This window comes from Salvelinus sp. IW2-2015, linkage group LG34 (genome assembly GCF_002910315.2).
Source record: "Salvelinus sp. IW2-2015 linkage group LG34, ASM291031v2, whole genome shotgun sequence".
Classification (NCBI taxonomy): Eukaryota; Metazoa; Chordata; class Actinopteri; order Salmoniformes; family Salmonidae; genus Salvelinus; species Salvelinus sp. IW2-2015.
Window position 1 is genome coordinate 6,424,495 of NC_036873.1, and position 17,416 is coordinate 6,441,910.

The following is a 17,416-nucleotide window of genomic DNA, read 5'->3' on the forward strand; positions in this document are numbered from 1 at the left end:
TTGTTTGATCAACAGAATGATACAGTAGCATCATCTGTTATTATAAATCCGTTAATATTATGCCCAATAATTTTGCATTTGAACTGCAACTGCACTGCCTAATAATTATTAATCTGAACTGTTACTGTATACTGGATTTATTATATTGATTCCGTTAAACATTTTACACGATCACGCCCAATACCAGTGGTCACCAACGTTTTCTGAGTCAAGATAACTTTCGGAGTCAAAATACAAGCCGAGATCTACCTCTTAGATTTTTTTTGGAAGCCTATGCAGCAAAAAATGGAAGCCTATGCAGCATAAACCTATTAATAACAATACCGTAGCTATGAGGATTGTGCAGTAGGCTATAGGCCCAATACAATTTCACTGCATATTGCCTTTGCTTGAATTGTCCTGCCAATGCATTGTTGTTCGGACCATTTAAAAAAAWATATATATATATATATATAAAAACATTTATAAAATGGTTGGGGGAAAAACGTGTTGACAGTGCTGAGTAGAAACTTAAACATGAACTCACTCATAGAAACAGCAGCTCTTTGCTGTATTCGTTGACAGTCTCTATCTAGTCATGGTTTTATACGTTTTGAAATCTCACACTATCAACTTTGCTTTAGCTTTCTTTTATTCCTGTTACGCTACTGCCGACATGGTCATCTGAGCCATCCGATTGGCCAGGGATAGGCCTATAGTGCATTTGATTCGCTCTCCGGGCCCACCGGGAGTAAATAGATCCAAATATATTGATGCAAGTCCCCTTGTCCTAGAGAGATTTACATGGTTATCAAAACGTCACACTAGGTAAGCCTACACAAAACACAGTCCTTCTTTTAAGTGTTTCTAAAATTCCCTATGGGAAAAATGAATGGTCGAAAATGATTGGAACCATTTCACTGTTTGATCGCTAGGTTTATGGGTTTTACGACACCTTCATTGTGGCGCTCTATACAGTCATTGAGTCACACCTACTATATCACCTATTGCAGCTCAGAACTCCATCCAGCTGGCGGCGCTATATTCCGTTTCTGCGCTCGGCACCCGCTGAAAAAAATAAAACACGGAAATCGGTTTGGAAGCGAGTTTGTTTTGATTTCAGTCATTGTGTGGACCAAGGAAGACACGAAACTTAAAACGGAATTCTCAGTCTTCTGAGAATGGCTAAACTACAGTCTTTGAGTGTATTTGTTAATGAGCGTTTAACAGTGGCTGCTCTGGAGATTTTTGACGTTGTAGAGAAAGTGGTAGCCGAGTACCAGGAGGAAATTTCCCGATCTAAAGAGGAGAATGACCGGCTACGGAGACTTCTGCGGATCACAACAGAGATAAAAGAGGAGGAAACGCCTGAGCAGCAGCACTGTGAGCAGGAGTGGAGCCCCAGTCTGAGGCAGGAGAAACCAGAGCCCACACAGATTAAAGAGGAGCAGGAGGAAATCTGGACCAGTCAGGAGGTAGGGCAGCTTCAAGGCCTGGAGTCTGACACCATTGAGTTCATATTCACTCCTCCTTGTGTGAAAAGTGAATGTGATCTTCCCCAAACCCAGACTGTGGATGGCAGAGGGAGTGACTTTAAACTATTGGATCACAAACCTTTTGGCACTGTGACTCACATAAAGGGTCTCGACATTTCGTGCGACCCTCCAGATAATGAAGGTAATACCTCCAGCCACAGCTCAGCCGTAAGCAGCGTCCCATTAGGACTTGACAGCAGCCCACCATTGAGAAAACCTACAAAAAGCAGCACCACGTCTAAAAAGACTCATTGCTGCCTGGACTGTGGCAAATGCTTCACTCAGGTTGGCCGACTGAAGATGCACTCAAGGATTCATTCAGAGGCGAAACCATTTTGCTGTGGAGACTGTGGGAACAGATTTCAGCTGAAAGGAGAACTAACCAAACATATAGTGATTCACACTGGAGAGAAACCATTTAACTGTGGTGACTGTGGAAAAAGCTTCAATCGCAAGCTTACTCTTAACAGGCATATACTGCTTGTCCACAAAGAAGTAACACAGTACGAAAATGGAAAGACGAAAGGAGAAAAACCATTTTGCTGTGGTGACTGCGGGAAAAGTTTCACTCGTAGGCAGACCCTGAACAGACATAAAATGATTCACACAGGAGAAAAACCGTTTCATTGTGGGTACTGTGGGAAAGGCTTCAATCGCAAGGAGACCCTCATTGATCATATCCAGAATCATACAGGAGAAAAACCGTTTAGCTGTGGCGACTGCGGGAAAAGCTTCAATAGAAAGAGGAACCTAACTTCTCATTTACTGACTCACACAGAAGAGAAACCATTTAGCTGTGTTGACTGTGGGAAAAGCTTCAAGCAAAAGAGTGACTTAACCAAACATATAATGATTCACATGGAAGAGAAACCATTTAAATGTGGAGAATGTGGAAAAAGCTTCAATTACAAGGTTAACCTCAACAGGCATATACTGTTCATCCACAAAGAAAGAAAATAGGAAGATGGTGAAAAGAAGAAAGAAAAGTAAGACAGAGATCTTCTGACAGGAGATGAGAATAAGAAGCAGGATATGGACAAAACTGTTAAGCAACTAAATCATTCATCTTGTAGGTTTCAAATACATGGATATGTGATTCATTTTCTTTTGTAAAATGTTCTTCTATGTACATAAAGTTAGATTTATTATTCAAACCTCAATGTGGAAATATATAAAACACAGGCCTTTAACAATATACGCCAGAGTCTAATGATCAAACAGTACATGCTATTATTCAAAGTATGGTGTGGATGTTTTCATGTTAGAAACAGGAGTTTCCCAGTCTCTCGGGGTGATGAGAGAATGGTGAGACTGATGTTATTGATACATTAAACTTTTTTTTTTTTTTAACTACTAATGAACTAATAAAGTATTGTATTAGAAACATGTATTATAGTGCTGCACTAAAACAAAAATGTGCACTCCCTGTGTGTCCCCCAGGAATGACTTTAGGACCACTGTTCTATTATGTTTTCAAGTCTAGATTTAAAGGCCCTGTTTTTATCTAAATATCAAATCATTTTTGGGTAACAATTAAGTACCTTACTGGGATTGTTTTCAATTAAAATGGTCAAAGAGAAACAAAAATAGCTTCTTAGCAAAGAGAAATTTCTCAAACAAGAATTTAGCTGGGACTGTTTGGGAGTGATCTGAGTGGGGAGGGGAAAATTGAAAACAATCTGTTGGCAGAGAGGTTTGGAACTGATTTTCTTATTGGGCTCTTAACTAGTGATGTCACCAGGCAGGCCAAAACTCCATCCCACCAAAACAGGCTGATATTTCAGGCGGCCTTTTAAACAGCTTTTACGTTAAAAGGGCAATATCACTATTTTTATTTATTATTCCAACCTCAATGTGGAAATATATAAAACACAGAAAATCAGTTTTGTCTGCACTAGGCCTTTAACAATATACGTCAGAGTCTATGATGGTATTTTTACCATCCACAGTATCTCTATTGACTTGAAATAACCATGAAACATATCACCGTTCATTTGTCTCCTCATGGTGCTGTGGAGTAGCATTGTCCCTCCAGTTGAGTGTTGTATGGAGTAGGATGAAATTATCCCCAAATGCTGATTTAAGATCAGTTTTTTTTAAAGAGCATAAACCGTTACAAATGACATCTGGTTCTCTCTTACGCCTATCAGAACACACAAAAAACACATTAACTGTGGCAGGATGTCAAAGATCTGAAAACAAGACCCTTTATCAATTTCACACAACCATGCCTATTATCAATTTTTAACAAGAAAAAAAAACATTAATTTAAAGATCTTGAATTTGACCATCAGATATTAGGCTCAAAATACATTAAGTGTACTGATGTCTCTGTCTTTATGACCTTGGCCTGGGGAGAAAGTCTTAAGAGGAACCAGTGTGCTCCAGGAGTTAATCCAGCTCCAGGTTACAGATGATACTGACATACCCCTTACTGATGCAATAGGTGCGCTTGGGGTCAAAAGCACCTCTGTGATGTTGGGTCACGTAGATCCTGTCCAACACCAGGTCTGACTGCAGGTTGATGATCAAACCCAAATGGAATGTGTAGGGATTTTTTTCTATTTTATGCTACGATTTCTGCTGAAAACCTACAGAAAGCTTTTTTTGCCTCTAAATAATGTTAGTACTCTAATAACATTGAGAACATAGTTTTATGTAAATAAATGCTTAATGTGTATTCGATGACAATGAACCTACGGTTATCCTTCTACTAAAGATCAGTTAAAAATAACCTCGCCACAGACTCAATCTTTATATGATCCTTTTATTGTAAATGTTTCCTTATGGAAGAATATAGACAAAGTGCAAAGGCATATAAACACAAATAATACATTGAATCTAGCTATAAATGCATAAACACCAAATAGATTAGATTATCAATTTTGTCTCGTTGTTCCATTCACCATAACTATTATCAAATTGCTTCAAACCAAAACACAGAAAGAGGGGGAGAGTTGGGTGTGTGACTGACATGCTTTTTAGTGCTCAATGCTTTGTACTTTGCAATCAACATATTTAAAAGATTATCTGTGAGGCTCCTCCTATGCTGACTAAGTAGCATCTGATAATGTAAGAAAAGTCTCTCTACATCCACTGAGATAGTGGGGAGGCACAGATGTATCAAAGTGAGCTAAGGCTGGCATCGAATGAACTCTGTACGCAGATGGGATGGCGCTGGGATAGGCCCTCCCTGCTTGCAGTGTTCCTAAAGAAATGTGGAGAACTTGGGCCTCTTCTCTCGATTAATGTTCCTGTGAAGTCCAATATGAACTCCTTTCCGTCAGCTGTGGAGGGGATCTTTGCCAGACAGGGGCCAGGGTCTGTGTTCTTGTTTGGACTGAAAAAAAAAAGTTAAAATAAAGTATGTTAAATTGAGCAAATTAAGTATTCTCAGGTTGATTGCAACAGCAGCCCTACAGTGGATCTCAAGCTTTGAAGCTAAGCACTCTCCCTCCTGAAGCGACACACACACACAAACATAACAGTATGTCACACACACACAGACACATTGAGAGTAGTTTTAAAAAATGTATCTGTGACTTGCTGCTTTTGTAATTCCCAACATGTCACTTGTTTTGATACCCAAAGTGACATGGTGGGGCTAACTTGTTACCTACTACCGGTAGCTAACATTACCTCAACTAAGTTAGCTAGCTAGCCTAAATGGCATGATGGAGAGACAAGTTGGAAAGCTTGCCAGGCTAACAGTCAACTTCCCACTCCTATCTAGATACAGACAAAACATGTAATTATCAAGAACATATATTAGCTAGCTTGAGCAAAGCTACGAGTTGGTTAATATGTCTGTAGCTAGCTAAAGCATCAGAATTCTTACCTGGTCCACAATGGCCCTCGTATTTTTGTGTCTGAGTGACCAGTCGCGCTCCACGGCAGTTTTCGCCGTATGTAAGTTAGTTGATTGAATTATGACAGTCTTCGCAGAAAAGTACTCCTTCATCCTCGTACAGTTCAACTGTCGCCAAGTGTTTACTCCTCATCTCCTCTGCTGCTGTAAATCTTGGCATTTTTAGCTAGATAACGTTACTACGATCATCAGACAACTACAGTGCCAATCACTCACTGAGCTGTCTGCACCACCCACATAGGGAAGGGTTGGCAGAGTGAAACACTTTCGGGTAATTGAAATGCATTCCCCCAAAAAATGCAAATTCAGCAACAAGTCAATTTTTGTTTACTTTTCTGGCAGCTGGTAGTGCATTTTTAGTTTAAGAATCCTAAATCCTAACCCTATTTGAAATTCCGCGGATTTTCATCGGAATTCTTTGTGCGCAAGATTCCAAGCGGTCCTGCTGATGATCCGTTCTGTTTCGGATCATTGGATCACTGCAAAATATATTGGTATCACTCCGCGGCGGAGGGATACACCCGAGGTGAGGATTCAGATTTACTCTTGTGTACACCTGTGTCACGGCTGGGGTCCGCCCCTATATATAGACCCCATGGCCGCGACACACGTTCTCTTTCATTTTCTCGGCTGCAGACCTTATGGTTTGAGGTACAAACTTTCTGAAGTTCGCTTGTGTTAGGATTTATGTTTATGCACTATAGCCTGCTAGCATATTGTTTGAAGATGAATATTGTTTTGTTACACACACAAACAATACAGATGTGTGTGTGTGTGTGTAGGTGTGTAATGACTGACCAACACAGGCCATAAAAGCTGTGGTCAATCTGCAGAGGGGAGGGGTGCATCTCTCTAGGCCAACCAGGGAGGTTAGGGCACTGATCAGTACCATATCAGGAATTTTTTGAGTGAAGATTCAAGGGGGAGACACAAGACGGAGCTAATCCACCCAGCAACCAGATGTGGACAAAGGAAAGCACTAAGGGACTTGGACAAGTCCGGGTGCCAGCATAGGCTGAGCAAAAGTTTAAACCGCGCTCAGCCTCTACTATGATAGGCCAACTGGACGAGTTGGAACTAAAGCTGTCATAGTATAAGAACTGCTATTTGAGTACATTCCACAGTTCCCTGTTCTACCCTGCGCGGAGATACAGTGAACCCGTATATACGAAAATTGCATTTACCATCGCTTGAGTTTAATTAAAATACTTAAAATATAAGACTCTGAATCACTTTTTGTCCTGATACCAGATTTGAACTGACGCAAATCTCTTTCACTTGGTAAATCACTGGTAACTGTAATATCTTGCGTGGAAGTATACTCACTTGCTGGTTGCAGCCTGGAGCAGCCCCTCGTCTTGAGTGCTCCACACGCTGCGCGCGGTTGATCTGTATCTTCGTTACCCTACGACTCCGCGTGCAACCATTACTATGGTGGCTTTTGCTGCCACAAACTGTAATTTACCTTACACAACTTGCCGACTGGCTTGTTCTATGTGTGTGTTGTGAATTGCTTTAACATGCTGCTCCCTGAGCCATAGGCGTGGGTTCTCTGCTAATTACACTGTAGTTTTTTTTTTGTTCTTTCCCATGCAGAGTGTAAGAGTATCTTGGTGGGCTTTCCACAAGGTTTAGACATTAACTTTGGAGTTCCTTAACGGAGTTACTCTATCATATGGTGCTGATTTTACTGCTTGGATATTAAACCAGCTCGGTAATTTTGCAGTTGTCATAAAATAAATAAATCAAATCCATTACCTGGTTGCTTTTTTTTTGTCTGCCTGCTTTTCCCACCCAGGTCTTCCCTGTTTTTTTGCAGAGGTACTGGGTAATTTATCTCTCACCGGGTTCCTATTTCTTCAATCGAGTCACGACATAAGCTCTCCCAGGGCTTCGGACCCTTGCTCCGTGGCATTTTTGGTTTGGCTGAGCTTATGGCTTCCCTTTGTGACAGGTGTGATGGTGGGATCCCCACTGGGGACACGCAGACCTCATATGCAACTGCCTGGGTTTGAGCCACGCGGTGGAGAGCCCTACTGGATGCCTGTTCTGTGTGGTGTTCTACCAGTCCTGGACGTGGTCAGGAGTCGGACCGCTGGGACCACCTTGAATGGAGATTAATAGCTTCAATGGTGACGACAGCTGTTCCCTGTTGTCCAGTGATAGGCTGTTCCTGGGGGACAATGCTGGCACTGTTCACCACCGTGAGCGGGGCTGACAGGCCATCAGAAGCCGGCAGCGGGGCTTCATCGCCCCCAGTGGCTCGAGAGGCTATGAGGAGCCTACTCACTCTGATAGCCACTGCACTCGACATCAAACTGGTGGACAGTGATGACTCTCCATCTGTCCCTATCTCTGCTGAGTTCCGCGAGGAACTCCGGGAGTACCCAACCATGGACACCATGATAGCTGCCATGGTCTTCCCGAACCAGGAGATTATAGGGTGGAACCCGCGACTGAAGCCGGGACCCCCAGAGTCTTCGTTGCGGACTTGAAAACCACATATGGGTCCCTCTGCTCTCTTGGCCGCCTTTCCAACGTGGCCATGCTGCTGCAGGCCTACCTGTTGCCCCGGCTGTAGGAGGGCATATTTTGTGGTCCCAAAAAGAGATGGAGGGTTTTAACTGATTCTGGACTTTCCTAACCTCAATGGTTACTTGAAGGTACTGAGGGTCCACATGCTGTCCCCAGCCTGCGTGTTGCAGGCCATGTCCTGGGACCAGTGGTTTGTGACGCTGGACCTGGGGGGTGCGTACTTCCATTTTCCTATTCACCTAGCTCATTGGCAGTACCACCGATTCACTTTCGAAGGGACGACTTAAGAATTCATGGTTCTTCCCTTCGACCTCTCCTTGGCACCCCACACTTTCACAAAGTGCATGGACGCTGTCCTGGCACCTCTCACGTCCCGAGGATTGTTGATCCTCAATTACCTGGCTGATTTGTGCCCCGACCATCACCCAGGTCCTGTCAGACAGAGACCTGCTCCTGACCCACATCGGTGGGATGGGCATGACTGTAAACAACAAGAAGAGTTGTATGACGCCCACCCAGAGGGTGGCCTTCATTGGCTTGTAACTGGACTCAGTCCTCATGAGAGCATGCCTGCCCACCAGAAGGGTTCAGGCGATCTTAACTTGCCTCGACCACTTTTGGCAGGGGCGGGTGGTATCCGCCCTGACATTCCAACGCCTGTTGGGCTTGCTGACGGCGGTCTCGTTGCTGATTTCCCTGGGCCTGCCCCATCTCCGGCCTCTTCAACGGTGGTTCAACTCCCACCGGCTGCACCAGACGCGCCACCTTCACCGCCAGCTGCGGGTGACTGCACAGTGCCTCGGCATTGTTGAGGTGGCACTGTCGCTCCTTTCTCTCAGTTGGGGTGGAGATGCTGAGGATGTGCTGCCGGGAGCTGGTCAGCACAGATACCTCCCAGATCGACTAGGGGGTGTGACCAAGGGCAGGTCGGCCAGCAGCTGTTGGCTACCCCCTTGGAGCAGCAGGCACATCAATACACTAGAGCTCAGAGCTGTACTGCTGGCCCTGCGGTCTTTCTTTCCACATCTGAAGGGAAGACATGTCCTGGTAAGAACGGACAACACCACAGTGGTGGCTTACATCAACCATCAGGGTGGACTGAGGTCCCACCTCCTTCATCTTATTGCACGGGAGCTCCTTCTCTGTGCTCTGGAACGTCTAGAGTCTCTACACGCAGCGCACATACCTGGCATCCTGAATGTGGCAGCAGATATTCTCTCGAGGGAGGGCCCGCCACCTTGGGACTGGAGCCTACATCCCCAGGTGATACAGCACCTGTGGGACAAGTTCGGGAGGGCGCAGGTGGACCTGTTTGCCTCCCTGGACAATGCACACCACCCCTGTGATACTCTATGTCGGAGCCACCAGGGCCTCTGGGCTTGGATACTCTGGCTCAAGATTGGCCAGGGCTGGAGCTTTACGCATTCACCTCTTTTCCCCTGATCCAGGCTGTGCTGGACAGGACCAGGATGGCGGCGCATTGTCTGCTGAGCTGGCCCCATATTGGCCCTGACGACCCTGGTTCAGCCTTCTCCTGTCCCTGTTGTCTGGGACACCTTGGCAACTGCCCCTGAGACCCGACCTGCTGTCTCAGGCCGGAACTCTGTGGTATCCGATATCCGCACCGCCTCAGTCTGTGGGCTTGGCCGTTGAACGACACCAATGGTCCATGTTAGGACTACAGGAGGGCGTAAAGTACACGATGCAGAGCGCAAGGCCACCGGCTATAACCGCGGCATACCAGTTGAGCTGGCGTTTTTTCTGCTCTTGGTGCACTGGTATTGCGGTTGTGGCCGAGTCATGCGAGGTGCTGTAAGTCCTCCAATACCTGCATTCTCACTTGGATGAGGGCTCTGCAGCCTCTACACTGAGAGGGTATTTGGCCGCTATATCTGCCTGCCATGTGGGGTGGATGGACAGGCCAGTGGGGTGCCATCCCTTGGTCTCCAGGTTTATGAAGGTGGTTTGTCACCTGCGTCCAGCTAGGACCCGCTCAACGGCGAGCTGGAATTTGGATGTGCTTTCGAATCGTTGGAGTCTGCTTCCCTGAAACACCTCTCTATGAAGGTGGCTTTTTTTGGTAGCGATTACTTCCATGAAGAGGGTGGGTGAGCTCCATGCTCTTTTGGTAAGCTCTGCGTGCTACCGGATTGAGTACATCTCTCCGCCCCAACCCTTCATTCCTCCCGAAGGTTCTGTCAAACAGGCATGTGAACATCCCTTTTATCCTTTCTGCTTACGATCTGGGCCTCCCTCCGGCATGCTGTACCCTGTGCGGGCTGCCTATGTGGAGCGGACATGGTCAGTGAGGACAACAGACCAGCTCTTTGTCTGCTATGGTGAGAGAGTCCTGGGGGCTGGGTTATCAAAGCAGAGGCTCTCTCACCTGATCATGGACACGATTACGACAGCATACCGCCTGGCTGGCAGGCCAGTGCTGGGATCTGTGGTGGCACATTCAACACAAGGTATGGCTGCGTCCTGGGTTCTACTGAGAGGAGTGCCCCTCGCTGATATCTGTGCTGCGGCCAGCTGGGCTTCCTCTTGCACCTTTTCTGGGTACTATCGGGTAAATGTGGCCCCTTCCTCTGCGGTTGGTTCAGCGGTCCTGGGCGTCGCCTCCCCTTCCGGGGACTGTGCCGGGAACCCTCTTCCACATTGACAGCCCCCTGCGTCTCGATCTTGCACTGGGACTTCGCCACTGGCTGGACATGTCCCTCTAGCACCGACTAAATCTGGTACGGGTATACCAATATATTGGAGTAATCCAATATAGTGAAACATAACGAAGGTTACGTATGTAACCACGGTTATGTGAGCTATATGGATCACTCCAATCCTCTACGGTGCTAGAGGCACCTCCAAAATGTAGAGAATGTGGATGTAGAGAATGTGTGTCGCGGCCATGGGGTCTATACATAGGGGCGGACCCCAGCCGTGATACAGGTGTACATGGGAGTAAATCTCTAAATCCTCACCTCGTATGTATCCCTCCGCTTCGGAGTGATACCAATATATAGGAGTGATCCATATCGGTCACATACCCGTGGTTACATACGTAACCTTTGGTCTATGTTGCTGTCGTCATTGTGTCTTGTGTGGTTTTTGTTGACAAATCAAATCAAATCAAGTTTATTTTATATAGCCCTTCGTACATCAGCTAATATCTCGAAGTGCTGTACAGACACCCAGCCTAAAACCCCAAACAGCAAGCAATGCAGGTGTAGAAGCACGGTGGCTAGGAAAAACTCCCTAGAAAGGCCAAAACCTAGGAAGAAACCTAGAGAGGAACCAGGCTATGAGGGGTGGCCAGTCCTCTTCTGGCTGTGCTGGGTGGAGATTATAACAGAACTATGCCAAGATGTTCAAAATGTTCATAAGTGACAAGCATGGTCAAATAATAATCATGAATAATTTTCAGTTGGCTTTTCATAGCCGATCATCAAGAGTTGAAAATAGCAGGTCCGGGACAGGTGGCGGTTCCATAACCGCAGGCAGAACAGCTGAAACTGGAATAGCAGCAAGGCCAGGTGGACTGGGGACAGCAAGGAGTCATCATGCCCGGTTTGCCGTGACGTATGGTCCTAGGGCTCAGGTTCTCCGAGAGAGAGAAAGAAAGAGAGAACGAGAGAATTAGAGAGAGCATACTTAAATTCACACAGGACACTGGATAAGATAGGAGAAGTACTCCAGGTATAACCAACTGACCCTAGCCCCCCGACACATAAACTACTGCAGCATAAATACTGGAGGCTGAGACAGGAGGGGTCAGGAGACACTGTGGCCCCATCCGATGATACCCCCGGACAGGGCCAAACAGGAAGGTTTGACATAAACCGGCAGGTTCTCAGACTACTGGTTCATTCAGATTGCCCACCTCTTAGTACGGTAAACCCTGGTCTAGGAGCAGTTGGTAACATTGGCCATCACCGTCCTCTATGTTGTCGAAGAAGTGGTGGAAGCAAAACACCTTCCTCGTGAGGTTTCGTGCTGTCTAGAAACGCAACATGCAATCATTTCAAAGATTTCACTGAGTTACAGTTCATATAAGGATATCAGTCAATTTAAATAAATAAATGAGACCCTAATCTATGGATTTCACATGACTGGTAATACAGATATGCATCTGTTGGTCACAGATACCTTAAAAATAAGGTAGGGGCGTTGATCAGAAAACCAGCCAGCATCTGGTGTGACCACCATTTGTCTCATGCAGAGCGACACATCTCCTTCGCATAGAGTTGATCAGGCTGTTGATTGTGGCTTGTGGAATGTTGTCCCACTCCTCTTCAATGGCTGTGTGAAGTTGCTGTATATTGGCGGGAATTGGAACATGCTCAATGGGTGAAATGTCTGGTGAGTATGCAGGCCCTGGAAGAACTGGGATATTTTCAGCTTCCAGGAATTGTGTACAGATCTTTGCGATATCGTGCCGTGCATTATCATGCTGAAACATGAAGTGATGGCAGCGGATGAATGGCACGACAATGGGCCTCAGGATCTCGTCACGGTATCTCTTTGCATTCAAATTTCCATTGATAAAATGCAATTGTGTTCGTTGTCCGTAGCATATGCCTGCCCATACCATAACCCCACCACCACCATGTAAACCGCTCGCTACCACGACGCCATACACGTGGTCTTCGATTGTGAGGCCGGTTGGACATAGTGCCAAGTTCTCTAAAACGACATTGGAGGCAGCTTATGGTCGAGAAATGAGCATACAATTCTCTGGCAACAGCTCTTGTGGACATTCCTGCAGTCAGCATGCCAATTGCACGCACCCACAAAACTTGAGACATCTGTGGCACTGTGTTGTGTGAAAAAACTGTGGCACATTTTAGAGTGGCCTTTTATTGTCCCCGGCACAAGGTCATGCTGTTTAGTCAGCTTCTAGATATGTCACACCTGTCAGGTGGATGGATTATCTTGGCAAAGGAGAAATGCTCACAAACAGGGATGTAACAGGGAAATAAGCTTTTTGTGCATATTGGAACATTTCTGTTATCTTTTATTTCAGCTCAAGAAAACATGAGACCAACACTTTACATGTTGCGTTTATAGTTTTGTTCAGTGTTGTGGGAGAACAAGTGAAGGAGATGAAGGCTTGTCTGGGCCAGGGTCTACCAAAGCCAGACGCCTGGCGATATCCCATTTAGTTTAGTGTCTCCATAGTTATGATTAACCCTAGAAAGGAGGGAAGACAAAGAGGAAAAGATGAAGAGAGAGAGAATGCGAGAGTGAATTTGCTTGTCAAAAAATAGAGTTAAAATGTGGATACAGCTAAACTTTTTCTTGTCCTAGAGGAAGAGGACACACATTTCTGGTCCTTGAGAAAATGGTTTGCGTTCTCTTCTCAAAACAACAAACGCACACTAACTTAAGGTGGACTTCACCCTCATCCATCCGATTCCACACCAGAGGGAGCGGAAAATGTTTAGATTTTGTTGTCAATTCTCACAAAGAAATTTCAAAAACGTTTCTGAAAATCATGATGAAACTGGGCATTTTAGGCCCTTTTTAGACCTACAGCATACTGTACATGCCTCCTGTAAGAGCTTATGATCTGTGAATCGTACATAATACAGACTATCTTGGTGTCATTATACAACTTATAGTGTGCTCAAACATATGGCGGATGTCTAGATTCAGAAATATACATTTTAAAATGTATTTATTTAACAATAAATCTATTAACCATCCATTTACCATTCACTGTGTTGATGGTGCTCATAAAATGTATCATACCTTCAGAATTAGCAGAGAGCCCATTCTGTAAATGTGATATACTCTACAATACATTGTTCCAAACAATATGTCTTAAAATGAACAAAATCAAAATGGGTAGTTTTGAGAATCATATTAATTATTTTAATGTAAAATAAATGAATGTGAAAATGTGTATTTCAGAATCTAGACATACTCCATACAGTTGAAGTCGAAAGTTTACATACACCTTAGCCAAATACATTTAAACTCCGTTTTTCACAATTCCTGACTTTTAATGCTAGTAAAAATTCCCTGTCTTAGGTCAGTTAGGATCACCACCTTATTTTAAGAATGTGAAATGCCAGAATAATAGTAGAGAGATTTATTTCAGCTTTTATTTCTTTCATCACATTCCCAGTGGGTCAGAAGTTTACATACACTCAATTAGTATTTGGTAGAATTGACTTTAACTTGGGTCAAACGTTTCAGGTAGCCTTCCACAAGCTTCCCACAATAAGTTGGGTGAATTTTGGCCCATTCCTCCTGACAGAGCTGGTGTAACTGAGTCAGGATTGTGGGCCTCCTTGCTCTCACACGCTTTTTCAGTTCTGCCCACAAATGTTGTATAGGATTGAGGTCAGGGTTTTGTGATGTCCACTCCAATACCTTGACTTTGTTGTCCTTAAGCCATTTTTCCACAACTTTGGAAGTATGCTTGGGGTCATTGTCCATTTGGAAGACACATTTGTGACCAAGCTTTAACTTCCTGACTTCCTGACTCCACTGGGATTCTCTGCCTCTAACCCTATTACAGGGGCTGAGTCACTGGCTTACTGGTGCTCTTTCATGCCGTCCCTAGGAGGGGTGCGTCATTTGAGTGGGTTGAGTCACTGACGTGATCTTCCTGTCTGGGTTGGCGCACCCCCTGGGTTGTGCCGTGGCGGAGATCTTTGTGGGCTATACTCGGCCTTGTCTCAGGATGGTAAGTTGGTGGTTGAAGATATCCCTCTAGTGGTGTGGGGGCTGTGCTTTGGCAAAGTGGGTGGGGTTATATCCTTCCTGTTTGGCCCTGTCCGGGGGTATCATCGGATGGGGCCACAGTGTCTCCTGACCCCTCCTGTCTCAGCCTCCAGTATTTATGCTGCAGTAGTTTATGTGTCGGGGGGCTAGGGTCAGTTTGTTATATCTGCAGTACTTCGGTCTTATCCGGTGTCCTGTGTGAATTTAAGTATGCTCTCTCTAATTCTCTCTTTCTCTCTCTCGGAGGACCTGAGCCCTAGGACCATGCCTCAGGATATGATGACTCCTTGCTGTCCCCAGTCCACCTGGCCGTGCTGCTGCTCCAGTTTCAACTGTTCTGCCTGCGGCTATGGAACCCTGACCTGTTCACCGGACGTGCTACCTGTCCCAGACCTGCTGTTTTCAACTCTCTAGAGACAGCAGGAGCGGTAGAGATACTCTTAATGATCGGCTATGAAAAGCCAACTGACATTTACTCCTGAGGTGCTGACTTGCTGCACCCTCGACAACTACTGTGATTATTATTATTTGACCGTGCTGGTCATTTATGAACATTTGAACATCTTGGCCATGTTCTGTTATAATCTCCACCCGGCACATCCAGAAGAGGACTGGCCACCCCTCATAGCCTGGTTCCTCTCTAGGTTTCTTCCTAGGTTTTGGCCTTTCTAGGGAGTTTTTCCTAGCCACCGTGCTTCTACACCTGCATTGCTTGCTGTTTGGGGTTTTAGGCTGGGTTTCTGTACAGCACTTTGAGATAGCAGCTGATGTAAGAAGGGCTCTATAAATAAATTTGATTTGATGTCTTGATGTTTCGTCAATATATCCACATAATTTTACTCCATGATGCCATCTATTTTGTGAAGTGGACCAGTCCCTCCTGAAGCAAAGCACCCACACAACATGATGCTGCCACCCTCGTGCTTCACGGTTGGGATGGTGTTCTTTGGCTTGCAAGCCTCCCCCTTTTTCCTCCAAACATAACGATGGTCATTATGGCCAAACAGTTCTATATTTGTTTCATCAGACCAGAGGACATTTCTCCAAAAAGTACAATCTTTGTCCCCATGTGCAGTTGCAAAGCGTAGTCTGGCTTTTTTATGGCAGTTTTGGAGCAGTGGCTTCTTCCTTGCTGAGTGGCCTTTCAGGTTATGTCGATATAGGAGTCATTTTACTGTGGATATAAACTCAGCAAAAAAAGAAACGTTCCTTTTTCAGGACCCTGTCTTTCAAAGATAATTCGTAAAAATCTAAATAACTTCCCGGATCTGCATTGTAAAGGGTTTAAAACACTTTGAACCATAAACAATGAACCATAAACAATTAATGAACATGCACCGGTGGAACGGTCGAAAAGACACTAACAGCTAACAGATGGTAGGCAATTAAGGTCACAATTATGAAAACTTCGGACACTAAAAAGGCATTTCTACTGACTCTGAAAAACACCTAAAGAAAGATGCCCAGGGTCCCTGCTTATCTGTGTTAACCTGCCTTAGGCATGCTGCAAGGAGGCATGAGGACTGCAGATGTGGCCAAAATAAATTGCAATGTCGGTACTGTGAGACGCCTAAGACAGCGCTACAGGGAGACAGGATGGACAGCTGGTCGTCCTCGCAGTGGCAGACCACATATAACAACACCTGCACAGGGTCGGTACATCCGAACATCACACCTGCGGGACAGGTACAGGATGGCAACAACAACTGCTCGAGTTACACCAGGAATGCACAATCCCTCCATCAGTGCTCAGACTGTCCGCAATAGGCTGAGAGAGGCTGGACTGAGGGCTTGTAGGCCTGTTGTAAGGCAGGTCCTCACCAGACATTACCGGCAACAACGTCGCCTATAGGCACAAACCCACCGTCGCTGGACCAGACAGGACTGGCAAAAGTGCTCTTCACTGACGAGTCGCGGTTTTGCCTCACCAGGGGTGATGGTCGGATTCGCGTTTATCGTCGAAGGAATGAGCGTTACACCGAGCCCGCTCCAGAGTACAGGCATCGATTTGGAGGTGGAGGGTCCGTCATGGTCTGGGGTGGTGTGTCATAGCATCATCGGACTGAGTTTGTTGTCGTTGCAGGCAATCTCAACGCTGTGCGTTACAGGGAAGACATCCTCCTCCCTCATGTGGTACCCTTCCTGCAGGCTCATCCTGACATGTCCCTCCAGCATGACAATGCCACCAGCCATACTGCTCGTTCTGTGCATGATTTCCTGCAAGACAGGAATGTCAGTGTTCTTCCAGGGCCAGCGAAGAGCCCGGATCTCAATCCCATTGAGCACGTCTGGGACCTGTTGGATCGGAGGGTGAGGGCTAGGGCCATTCCCCCCAGAAATGTCCGGGAACCTGCAGGTGCCTTGGTGGAAGAGTGGGGTAACATCTCCCAGCAAGAACTGGCAAATCTGGTGCAGTCCATGAGGAGGAGATGCACTGCAGTACTTAATGCAGCTGGTGGCCACACCAGATACAGACTGTTACTTTTGATTTTGACCCCCCCTTTGTTCAGGGACACATTATTCAATTTCTGTTAGTCACATATCTGTGGAACTTGTTCAGTTTATGTCTCAGTTGTTGAATCTTGTTATGTTCATTCAAATATTAACACATGTTAAGTTTGCTGAAAATAAATGCAGTTGACAGTGAGAGGACATTTTTTTTTTTTTATGAGTTTTGATACTTTTGTACCGGTTTCCTCCAGCATCTTCACATGATCCTTTGCTGTTGTTCTGGGATTGCACTTTTCGCACCAAAGTACGTTCATCTCCA

At 45.6% G+C, this 17,416-nt stretch overlaps 1 protein-coding gene across 1 annotated transcript; it reads left to right on the forward strand.

Moving 5' to 3' along the window:
* The first annotated feature begins 1,077 nt into the window (after positions 1-1,077).
* LOC139023626 (zinc finger protein OZF-like) lies at positions 1,078-2,695 on the forward strand. Its single transcript, XM_070437129.1, has one exon. It carries the CDS (start codon positions 1,161-1,163, stop codon positions 2,472-2,474), a length of 1,314 nt encoding a protein of 437 aa, XP_070293230.1. The 5' UTR covers positions 1,078-1,160; the 3' UTR covers positions 2,475-2,695.
* Positions 2,696-17,416: the final 14,721 nt, after the last annotated feature.